The 12,062-nt window shown below is 49.7% G+C and overlaps 1 protein-coding gene across 1 annotated transcript in view; it reads left to right on the top strand.

The window, feature by feature from the left end:
• Positions 1-12,062, top strand: part of herc1 (HECT and RLD domain containing E3 ubiquitin protein ligase family member 1) — a 265,419-nt gene extending 253,357 nt beyond the window's left edge. Inside the window, exons 76-77 of the mRNA XM_078199818.1 lie at positions 1,769-2,074; positions 11,073-12,062. Coding sequence (XP_078055944.1) covers positions 1,769-2,074; positions 11,073-11,258 — 492 coding nt within the window. The 3' untranslated portion in view covers positions 11,259-12,062. The remainder of the gene's footprint in view (positions 1-1,768; positions 2,075-11,072) is intronic.

The following is a 12,062-nucleotide window of genomic DNA, read 5'->3' as shown; positions in this document are numbered from 1 at the left end:
GGATACAGATAGGTTAAGTGAGTGGGCAAAATATTGGGCAATGTGGGGAAAAATAAGAATATAAAACACTGACAGGAAGAATCGAACAAATTATTTAAATGGAGAGTTTGCAAAATACTGCGGAAGAGTGTGACCTGGGTGTCCTTGTACATTAGCACTCAGATATAAATCATTAGAAATGCAAGTGGAATGTTGACTTTTATTACAAGGTGGGGGTGGGGGGGGAGGGAGGGGGGGGGGGGTGGCGGCTGTGGGGTGTAAAAGTCCACACTACAATTTCACAGGGTGTTGGTGAAACTGCACCTGGAGTACGAGTGTCCAGTTGTCTCCTTGCTGAAGGAAGGATGTACTTGCATTGGAAGCAGTCCCGAGAAGGTTCACTAAGCTGATTCCTGGGATGAAGGGGGGGTGGTCATCTTGTGAGGATCAATTGAACAGGTTGGGCCTATAGCCACTGGTGTTGATAAGAATGGGAGGCGGTTAGGGTGCATTGACCCGAACAAGCGCCGGCGTGTGGCGACTAGGGGAATTTCACAGTGACTTCATTGCAGCGTTAATGTAAGCCTACTTGTGACTAATAAACAACCTTTTACTACTTGATCTTATTGAAACATACAAGATTCTGAAGGGGCTCGACAGGGGAGGTGCCGAGAGGATGTCGTCTTATGGGGGAATTTAGGATTGGGGGGGGGGGGGCACAGTTTAAAAATAAGGGGGCTGTTATTTAAGAGTAAGATGAGAAGGAATTCTCTCATCGTCTGAGGGTCATTAGTCTTTGGAATTCTCTTCCACAGAGAGCAGTGAGGGTTGGGTCATTGATTATATTCAAGGCTGAGTTGGATAGATTTTTGGTCTACAAGGGAGTAAGGTGCGATGAGGGTTATGGGAAAGTGGAGTTAAACCCACAATTAGATCAGTCATGATCTTATTAAAAGATGGAGCCGTTTCAATGGGCTGAATGGCCTACTCCTCTTCCTTTCTTCAGATCTGATTCTGTATTTATTGGCTCTCCGTTTCCCCAATATGTTGACTTAAATCCTTGTCCCTGTAATCTCTGCCCATCTCATGAGTTTTGCCTCATGTCCCTTTGCCCTTCCTCAATCCGATCAATCAGCATTGTACTATCAGAAATGCTCCTCTTAAATTCCTCGGCCACTTAGAATCATAGAATCCCTACAGTGCAGACGGTGGCCTTTCAGCCCATCGAATCTGCACCAACCACAATCCCACCCAGGCCCTATTCCCGTAACCCTCACATATTTACCCTCCTAACCCCTACGCAGACACGGGAAGAATGTCTGTGTGGAGTTTGCACAGTGATCCAAGGCCAGAATTGAACGCGGGTCCCTGGCACTGTAAGGCTGCAGTGCTAACCACTGTGCCTCCCCATTCTTCTTTCAAAAGGTTTCACTTAGATGTTGCTTTTGGCGCCACCCCTGAAATATTTTCCCAATACTTGCTCCCCTGCCGCCTTCCCTCCAACTCTATAATATTACCTGCCTTTGGCCTTCACTCTTCGCCCTGCCTGGATGGCACTCCAATGCTCTCCCTGTGTCCACCTTTGACAACTGCTTGTCTGGAGAGCTGCATCCCACCAATGATCTAATCCGGGGAATTTTTGCTGGTTGTAAAAGCAGGGATCTGATTCATTCCCAAGCTGTCGGCTCGTTTCACTGAGGGAAGACAAATCTGTAAATGTTCAGCTTTAGCAAGTGATTGATTCCCTCGTCTGTTTGAAGTATTTGCCTTTTCTTGTCTGTCCCTTCAGGTGGCTGCAGTTCGGGAAGGGATGTCTTGGATCATTCCCGTTCCCCTGCTTTCTCTCCTCACCGCCAAACAGTTGGAGCAGATGGTTTGTGGGCTGCCAGAAATCTCTGTGGAAGTCCTAAAGAAGGTTGTGCGGTATCGTGAGGTTGATGAACAGCATCAGTTGACCCAGTGGTTCTGGCAGACGCTGGAGGAATTCTCCAATGAGGAGCGAGTTCTGTTCATGCGCTTTGTGTCTGGACGGTCTCGTTTGCCAGCCAACACAGCAGACATCTCCCAGCGGTTTCAGATCATGAAGGTTGATAGGGTAAGGACTGTTCATTTTCTCCATCGGAGCATGTAAACAGCAAAGTAAAGTTTATTTATTAGTCACAGTAAGTAGTCTCACAACACCAGGTTAAAGTCCAACAGGTTGATTCGGTAGCACGAGCTTTCGGAGCGCTTGACTCACCTGATGAAGGAGCAGTGCTCTGAAAGCTCGTGCTACCAAATAAACCTGTTGGACTTTAACCTGGTGTTGTGAGACTTCTTACTGTGCCTACCCCAGTCCAACGCTGGCAACTCCACATCACATCATATTTATTAGTCACAAGTAGGCTTACATTAACAATGCAATGAACTTACTGTGAAAATCCCCTAGTCGCCACACTCCTGTTCGGGTTACACTGAGGGAGAATTTAGCACGGCCAATGCACCCTAACCAGTACGTCTTTCGGACTGGGAGGAAACCGGAGCACCCGGAGAAAACCCACGCAGACACGGGGAGAACGTGCAGACTCTGCACAGACAGTGACCCAAGCCGGGAATCGAACCCGGGTCCCTGGCGCTGTGAGGCAGCAGTGCTAACCACTGTGCCCCCCGCCCCACTGCGCCAGGCTGTTCAATCTTTTTAAAGTTGGGAGCTCTGCTGTTGATCAACACTGAAGCTGCTGATCAAACCAGTATGTTGCAGCGAATGGACCATTCAGCCCATCCAGTCCATGGGTGGAATTTTCCTGTCCCACTCGCGACAGGAATCGAAGTGGGCAGGACAGAAAATTTGGCGGGCCAAGCAAAGGTCCGTTGACCTCGGATGGAAATTTCTGGTCTGGGGCGAGCGTGGCTGGAAAATCCCGCCCCGTGTGTTTTCTCTATATGACCCACTGAGTCTAATCCCACTCTTCAGTCTCACTGCCCATGCCCCACAAGCAGTACCTGCTGGAGGTGAATACAAACTGCCCACAGCACAACCTCTAACTGAAGGACTGTGGTTAGTATCAGGATTATTTTGGGCTATTGTGTTTTTTTTTAGTTTCTGACTGGAATTATGTGTGGGTCACCAATTATTGTGAGGGGGAACCAGCTTTAATCGAGGAGCTCACTACTGTCTGTGTATCTCTCTTCTCTGCCTACGGCAGGTGTCTCCGTAATGTTGGCTAAAGGAGATATAAGGGCGGCACGGTGGTTAGCACTGCTGTCTCACAGCGCCAGGGACCCGGATTCGATTCCCGGCTTGAGTCACTGTCTGTGCGGAGTCTGCACGCTCTCCCCGTGTCTGCGTGGGTTTCCTCCGGGTGCTCCAGTTTTCTCCCACAGTCTGAAAGACGTGCTGGTTAGGTGAATTGGCCGTGCTAAATTCTCCCTCGGTGTACCCGAACAGGCGCCGGAGTGTGATTTTTCACAGTAACTCCATGGCAGTGTTAATGTAAGCCTTCTTGTGACACCAATAAATAAAGTTTAAATATATGTTATCTTACTAGGTAATTTGAGGTATAGGAACACCCCATTTAAGTAGTAGATAGTTCCTGGAAACTACTGTTAATCAAACTACTTATTGGAGCAAGTTTTCCCATTTAATTATATGTAATATCAGGAGATGCATTTGCAATCCAAGATTTTTGGCCACAGTACATAAAGATAAAATACTGCCTCGTACTGTTTTTCTCCTGCTTCCCTCCAGCTCTGTAATATTAAATGTTACCTGCCTTTGGCCCCCTCTCTTCACCCTGTCTGTATTACCCTGTTTATGTCACCCTGCTCAATTATCACCCTAAGATCTGATTTCTCCAATGCTCTCCCTGTAAGCCCTTTTGACAAACTGCTTGTCTGGAGGGCTGCATCCCTCCATTAATCTAATCTGGGGAATCTCATTTGAAAAGTAAAACCACGTACACACTGCGCGATATACAAAAACAACACTCACCATCAATGAGATGATGTGGAGATGCCGGCGTTGGACTGGGGTGGGCACAGTAAGAAGTCTCACAACACCAGGTTAAAGTCCAACAGGTTTGTTTGGTATCACGAGCTTTCGGAGCGCTGCTCCTTCAGGTGAGTGGAGAGTTGGGTTCACAAACACGGCATATTTAGACAGAGACACAATTGCAAGATAATGGTTGGAATGTGAGCCTTTACAGGACTCGAGTCTTTACAGGTACAGACAATGCGAGTGGAGAGAGGGATAATCACAGGTTAAAGAGATGTGGATTGTCTCAAGCCAGGGCAGTTAGTAGGATTTTGCAAGCCCAGGCCAAATGGTGGGGGGTAACACATAGTGTGGCATGAACCCAAGATCCCGGTTGAGGCTGTCCTCATGCGTGCGGAACTTGGCTATAGGACTTTAACCTGGTGTTATGAGACTTCTTACTCCATCGATGAGATGGGAAGGAGTTGCTGGGAAACTGAAGATGGAGGCTTTTCTTCTGTCTCGCATTTTGATACCAATACATCTTGAACAGCTTGGCGAATTGCAGGTTGTAGAACAGTCAAATGGATTGTTTTTCTTGGTGCAAGTCCGTGCAGCAGCTGATGACCCTGTTCATCTCTCTCAATAATGTCCTTCCCAAAGAAGGATCATTGTCTTTGAAAATATTCAATGCTCCCTCAAAGAGTTTGCAAACCTCTGACGTGCGTTGTTGCACCGTTGGTTGTTTGCTTTGCGATGCTTCCTCCTCCTGTGATATATTATGGAGAGGTCGTTGAGGTTTGGGGAGGATGTCCCAGGGCGTTACCCTAAAGTAACACAGCTTTGTGAGTGATAATTTTCACAGCATGATATTCCTTGGTCGCTGGACAGAAAACCATTCAGGAAAACATGCTCACCATCACATATATAAAAGAAAATATATATTATCTTTTATATAAGAAAATAAGAGCGTTCTTATTTGATTTCCAGATCACAGATCCTACATTATCATTAAAACTCTGAGCATAGCCCTAATCTTGAAGTCACTTTCATTGCTACCCAGTAACAAAGTCAGTCGAACCTTAACTGGCTTGAATCCTGTGCCGTTTTCTCTCCAGGTGAAATAAAATGTCCCACTCACCGTTCTCTTCCAAAAAAGGGCCTGTTTCATTCCGATTGAATATTGCTGCAATGTGTATCTTCCTTCATCAGCGATGGCCTCCAGTGGGGTCACCAGCTGCCTTCAACTCGGGTGAATTACTGGCTGTTATGTTATCCACTCTCGCAACTTCACCACTGCCCCTGATGCTGTGGCGTGTCTGGAATCTTGATTTGATTTATTATTGTCACATGTATTGATATACAGTGAAAAGTATTGTTTCTTGCACCTATACAGACAAAGCATACCGTTCATAGCGAAGGAAAGAGAGAGTGCAGAATGTAGTGTTACAGTCATGGCGAGGGTGTAGAGAAAGGTCTATTCAAAAGTCTGGTGGCAGCAGGGAAGAAGCTGTTCTTGAGCCGGTTGGTGCGTGACCTCAGACTTTTGTATCTTTTTCCTGACAGAAGAAGGTGGAAGAGAGAATGTCCGGGGTGCGTGGGGCCCTTAATTATGCTGGCTGCTTTTCCACAGCAGCGGGAAGTGTAGACAGAGTTAATGGATGGGAGACCGATTTGAGTGAAATGGTGCCCAGGGGGCGGGGTCTGGGAAATGGTGCCCAGGGGGCGGGGTCTGGGGAATGGTGCCCAGGGGGCGGGGTCTGGGGAATGGTGCCCAGGGGGCGGGGTCTGGGGAATGGTGCCCAGGGGGCGGGGTCTGGGAAATGGTGCCCAGGGGGCGGGGTCTGGGGAATGGTGCCCAGGGGGCGGGGTCTGGGGAATGGTGCCCGGGGGGCGGGGTCTGGGACAGGTGCCCAGGGGGCGGGGTCTGGGGAATGGTGCCCAGGGGGCGGGGTCTGGGGAATGGTGCCCGGGGGGCGGGGTCTGGGAATGGTGCCCGGGGGGCGGGGTCTGGGAATGGTGCCCGGGGGGGCGGGGTCTGGGAATGGTGCCCGGGGGGGCGGGGTCTGGGAATGGTGCCCGGGGGGCGGGGTCTGGGGAATGGTGCCCAGGGGGCGGGGTCTGGGGAATGGTGCCCAGGGGGCGGGGTCTGGGGAATGGTGCCCAGGGGGCGGGGTCTGGGAAATGGTGCCCAGGGGGCGGGGTCTGGGAATGGTGCCCAGGGGGGCGGGGTCTGGGACTGGTGCCCAGGGGGCGGGGTCTGGGGAATGGTGCCCAGGGGGGCGGGGTCTGGGGAATGGTGCCCGGGGGGCGGGGTCTGGGGAATGGTGCCCAGGGGGCGGGGTCTGGGGAATGGTGCCCAGGGGGCGGGGTCTGGGAAATGGTGCCCAGGGGGCGGGGTCTGGGGAATGGTGCCCAGGGGGCGGGGTCTGGGGAATGGTGCCCGGGGGGCGGGGTCTGGGGAATGGTGCCCGGGGGGCGGGGTCTGGGAATGGTGCCCAGGGGGGCGGGGTCTGGGAATGGTGCCCAGGGGGCGGGGTCTGGGGAATGGTGCCCAGGGGGCGGGGTCTGGGACTGGTGCCCAGGGGGCGGGGTCTGGGGAATGGTGCCCAGGGGGCGGGGTCTGGGACTGGTGCCCAGGGGGCGGGGTCTGGGGAATGGTGCCCAGGGGGCGGGGTCTGGGGAATGGTGCCCAGGGGGGCGGGGTCTGGGAAATGGTGCCCGGGGGGCGGGGTCTGGGGAATGGTGCCCAGGGGGGCGGGGTCTGGGGAATGGTGCCCGGGGGGCGGGGTCTGGGGAATGGTGCCCAGGGGGCGGGGTCTGGGGAATGGTGCCCAGGGGGCGGGGTCTGGGAAATGGTGCCCAGGGGGCGGGGTCTGGGGAATGGTGCCCAGGGGGCGGGGTCTGGGGAATGGTGCCCGGGGGGCGGGGTCTGGGAAATGGTGCCCGGGGGGCGGGGTCTGGGGAATGGTGCCCGGGGGGCGGGGTCTGGGGAATGGTGCCCAGGGGGCGGGGTCTGGGGAATGGTGCCCAGGGGGCGGGGTCTCTGGAATGGTGCCCAGGGGGCGGGGTCTGGGGAATGGTGCCCGGGGGGCGGGGTCTGGGAAATGGTGCCCGGGGGGCGGGGTCTGGGGAATGGTGCCCGGGGGGCGGGGTCTGGGAATGGTGCCCAGGGGGCGGGGTCTGGGAAATGGTGCCCGGGGGGCGGGGTCTGGGGAATGGTGCCCGGGGGGCGGGGTCTGGGGAATGGTGCCCGGGGGGCGGGGTCTGGGGAATGGTGTCCAGGGGGCGGGGTCTGGGGAATGGTGCCCAGGGGGCGGGGTCTGGGGAATGGTGCCCAGGGGGCGGGGTCTGGGGAATGGTGCCCAGGGGGCGGGGTCTGGGGAATGGTGCCCAGGGGGCGGGGTCTGGGACTGGTGCCCAGGGGGCGGGGTCTGGGAATGGTGCCCAGGCAACGGGGTGTGGTAGAATGGTGTCCAGCCATGTTCTGTAAAGAATGACGCCTGGTAGCCTATCAAAGGCCAATTCAAACACTGGACACATGCAGAATCTTGCTGATTACGTGCATTTTTAAGTACTCTGTGAATGTGCAGAGTGTCGCGTACATTGAACAGTGGATCCCAGGCCTACACAAGTGTGTTAAATCCTGGAACTTTTTAAACTGCGTCTACCGTAGGGACAGGCATTGATAATTTTTACCGGTATAAGCAATCTGCACAACAAATAAATCTGTAGTAATCTGTTGGCTACTTAATAACAAAACTGCGCTTATCGAGATTACTTAAAATGGGAGTTTGGGTGTATTTCTACTCCAGATGTATCTCCAAATTGGCAACAGTTTAATGAGAATGAACCTCCATTTTAAAGAGATTCTGCATATTTTGAGAAGTGTCCTATATTTCCGCTGTGAAGATTGTTGTGGGGTAATTAGCACCTTACCATGTTGCAGCTTTTTAATTTAGAAGGAATATCTTCATGGGTCTGTTTAGCTTTGCCAGTGTGCTCATTTAAAACGGGTGTTTGCACGAAGGGTCAGTGGCCATGAGCCATAAGACCATCCGATATCAGAGCAAAATTAGGCCATTCAGCCCATCGAGTCTGCGCCACCACTTGATCATGGCTGATAAGTTTCTCAACTCCATCCTCCCACCTTTTCCTCGTAACCTTTGATCCCCTTACCAATTAAGAGCCTATTTTACACTGTCTTAAGTACACTCAATGAGCCGGCCTCCTCCTGTGGCAATGTTCTGATTTGAAACACAATTTGCACGGATTTTTTAATGTTGGTGGTGAGAGACTTGGTGCCAGATACCGCTGTAACTGTTGAAACTAATTCATACCTTGTTAAGGAGCACCGAATGTAACAAAATTATCATCTCCATATTGTAACTGCAGTACCAATGAAGAAGTTACGTCAACTCAGAAATGGTCCCTCGCGTGTGCTACAACTGTGTTTGACTGAAAGCTAATATAAGACTCATCAATATCCCGCTGGGGGAAGAATCCTTAATCACATAAGCTGCGCTCATGAAGCAAAAAGCAATGTTACTGTTTTAATCCCAAGTAGATTGTTTTAAAATATGATATTAAAAACACTTTGGTCCAAATGTATTTTTCTAAATTAAGTCTGATACCCTCCAAGAAAGGCGAGCCATGTTCAGCCTTTGTTAATTATATCATACTCCTCAGTTGTAGCCGCTATTTCCTGCCTGATTAGCCAAGCTGATGTGTTATTTCTTCAATTAAGTCTACAGTAAGCAGCTTTTTGAGCGTAAGTAGGGAGCCTTGGCAGCTGTAGTAACACCCAGTTAGAGACTTTAAATAGCTTTCCTGAAATCCTAATTACATGTTGCCTACACACACGGCGATCGTTCTGCTGGTTCAAAGAGCCTGACAACATTCTCACTCTTCTTACTGGAAGTGTTGGCCTTGCCATCATTTTGGGTCATGAAGTCTGTCAAATATTATGTTGGCCATTATGTACGGTGGGCAAATCCTATTCAAACCTGACCACTATAAGCAATGGAAGCTGAATGTAGAATCATAGAATCCCTACAGTGCAGAACGAGGCCATTTGACCCATCAAGTCTGCACTGACTCTCCAACAGAGCATTTTACTCCTGTAGCCCCACGTATTTACTCTGCTAATCCCCCTAATTTACACATTTTGGGACACTAAGGGGCAATTTAGCACGCCCAGTCCACCTAACTTGCACATCTTTGGAGTGGGGAGGAAACCTGAGCCCCCAGAGGAATTATCTCATTCATCCCTGGGACATGGGTGTCACCGGCTGGCCAGTATTTATCGCCCATCGCCGGTAGCCCTTGGAGAGCAGTTGACAATCAACCACATTGCTGTGGCTCTGGAGTCACATGTAGGCCAGACCGGGTAAGGACGGCAGATTTCCTTCCCTGGAGGACATTAGTGAACCAGATGGGTTTTTCCGACAATCGACAATGGTTTCATGGTCATCAGTAGATTCTTAATTCCAGATATGTTTTATTGAATTCAAATGTCACCATCTGCCGTGGCGGGATTCGAACCCGGGTCCCCAGAACATTAGCTGAGTTTCTGGATTAATAGTCTAGCGATAATACCACTAGGCCATTGCCTCCCCACGCAGATACAGGGAGAATGTGCAGACTCCACACAGACAGTCACCCAAACTGGAAATCGAACCCGGGTCCTTCGTGCTGAGGCAGCAGTGCTAACCACTGTGCCACCCCTAGCACATGTGAAGCATGTATATTGTATGTAGGATGTGTCCATGTATATGTATCTGTAGTGTGCATGTGTGTGTGTTATAGAGGAATCTACTCAGTGACTTGTTAGTACATAGAATTACCAGCACAGAACCAGACAAACAGCTGCCTACAATGGGGTGGTCGTAATGTCATTCATACACCAGAGGCCCAGGCTACTAATCTGAACATACAGATTTAAAACCCACATTAAATTCAATTAATAAATCTGAAATATAGAACCAGTCACAGTAATGGTGACTATTGTCGATTGTTGTAAAAAACCTATCTTCTTCACCAGTTTCCTTTAGGGAAGGAAGTCTGCCATTCTTACCTGGTCTGGCCTTCGTGTGACTCCAGAGCCACAGCAGTGTGGTCATAGAATCATACAGTGCAGAAGGAGGCCATTTGGCCCATCGAGTCTGTACCGACCACAATCCCACCCAGGCCCTATCCCCGTAACCCCATAATTAGCTTATTTACACCCTAACCTACACATCCTGGGGCACTGGGGGGGAAATTATCACGGTCAATCTACCTAACCAGCACATCTTTGGACTGTGGGAGGAAACCGGAGCACCCGGAGGAAACCCACGCAGACACGGGGAGAACAAAGTCACCCAAGGCCAGAATGGAACCCAAGTCGCTGGCGCTGAGGCAGCAGTGCTAACCACTGTGCCGCACCTCTTCAAAACAAAATTTCAATTAGATTCTTCAGGCACGATAGAGCTTTTATAAATCCATGCTGGCTCTCTGAGCAGCTGAAAAAGTTCAAGATATTCAGTCACATTGTCCTCAATTATAGATTAGTCATTTTTTGACAGCAGATTTCTTCTGGGAATGCTTCTTCCATACCCAGGTGGAATATCTTAGACGCTATCAGAAACCAGGATAAAGCAGTATACTACAAGCTAACCTCCTGCACTGCTTCAAATCCAATCTTGTTTGGAACTCTGAAGAGTTGTATTGGGTTGGATTTGGAGTGTTAAATCTGTTTCTCTCTCCACGGATGCTGCCAGACCTGTGTATTTTCTGTTTTTGTTCCAGGGTTTCGATGAAGGTGATTTGTGAGTTAATAGTTTATTTATTAGTCACAATTAGGCTTATATTAACATTGCAATGAAGTTACTGTGCAAATCCACTGGTTGCCACATTCCGGCGCTCGTTCGGGTACACTGAGGGAGAATTTAGTATGGCCAATGCACCTAACCAGCACGTCTTTCAGACTGTGGGAGGAAACTGGAGCACCCGGAGGAAACCCACCCAGACACGGAGAATGTTACATGTGTCTGTGTATGCTCTGATCTGCCCGAGTGGGTTTATATATATATTGTCGTTTATAATATTACGGTTTTCTACCCTATGCCTTGACCACCTCCTGTGTCCTTCTCCCTCACAGCCTTATGACAGCTTGCCTACCTCACAAACCTGCTTCTTCCAGTTACGGCTGCCCCCGTATTCCAGTCAGGCCGTCATGGCAGAGCGACTGCGTTACGCTATCAACAACTGCAGATCCATCGACATGGACAATTACATGCTGTCCCGCAATGTGGATAATGCGGAAGGCTCGGATACGGATTATTAATTCCTTGAACAAAAATTGCTGCACCGACTGTGGGGGGACACTGGTGAGCAAAGCCTTGCTGGTATAGTAAGCGTAAGTGACTACTGCAACTATAGTGAGGAGCCCAGAATATTTTAATTGTATATGTACTTGAAGAAAAATGAATGTGATAAATGTTATTGTTTGATTTTAATTTCAACTATAAGCAGGTTTAAAAAAAAAACAGTTCTCCTGGTATAAGTTTTTGTTCACTTTTTTGATAAGTTTGCATGGAGATATTTTGGTGCATTTTTGAGAGTGGTATAGATGACCCCTCCCAGAGTTAGGGAGCTATAAAATTAAAGTTTAAAAGACAATGTACATTGTGTATAATTGTTCATGAGGGAGAGCAATTTTACATAAATATTCTTATATTTATTTTTGTTTTAATTTGAATTGCCTGTTCCTATCAGAACCACATCAAAGGAATAAAACATTAATTTAAAGTCATTGTGTCTGTGCATAACTTAGAGGGGCTGAATGGCCTGTTCCTAATCTGTGCGTATTCTATATATATATATAACCAGGGTTTAGAATTGTCAAGTGGGACCTCTGCAGCAGCAAGTGTTGCTGAGAATCGTGGAAGGACTACAGCAAAGGAGGAGGCCATTCAGCCCATCATGTCTGTGCCCGCTCTCAAACTCACCCAGTCCCACTCCCCCCTGTCTGTTCCCCATAACCCTGCAAGCTGTTCCTCTTTAGTTAACTCAAAAAACAGGCGGGATGATTTTTGTAATAACCAAACGTCCTCAACAGCGGTTGAGAATTAAAAGCTGGGGGCAGATG

This window comes from Mustelus asterias, chromosome 29 (genome assembly GCF_964213995.1).
Source record: "Mustelus asterias chromosome 29, sMusAst1.hap1.1, whole genome shotgun sequence".
NCBI classification, from domain to species: domain Eukaryota; kingdom Metazoa; phylum Chordata; class Chondrichthyes; order Carcharhiniformes; family Triakidae; genus Mustelus; species Mustelus asterias.
The sequence above is the reverse complement of the archived record's forward strand: the minus strand, read 5'-3'. Positions and strand labels throughout refer to the sequence as shown.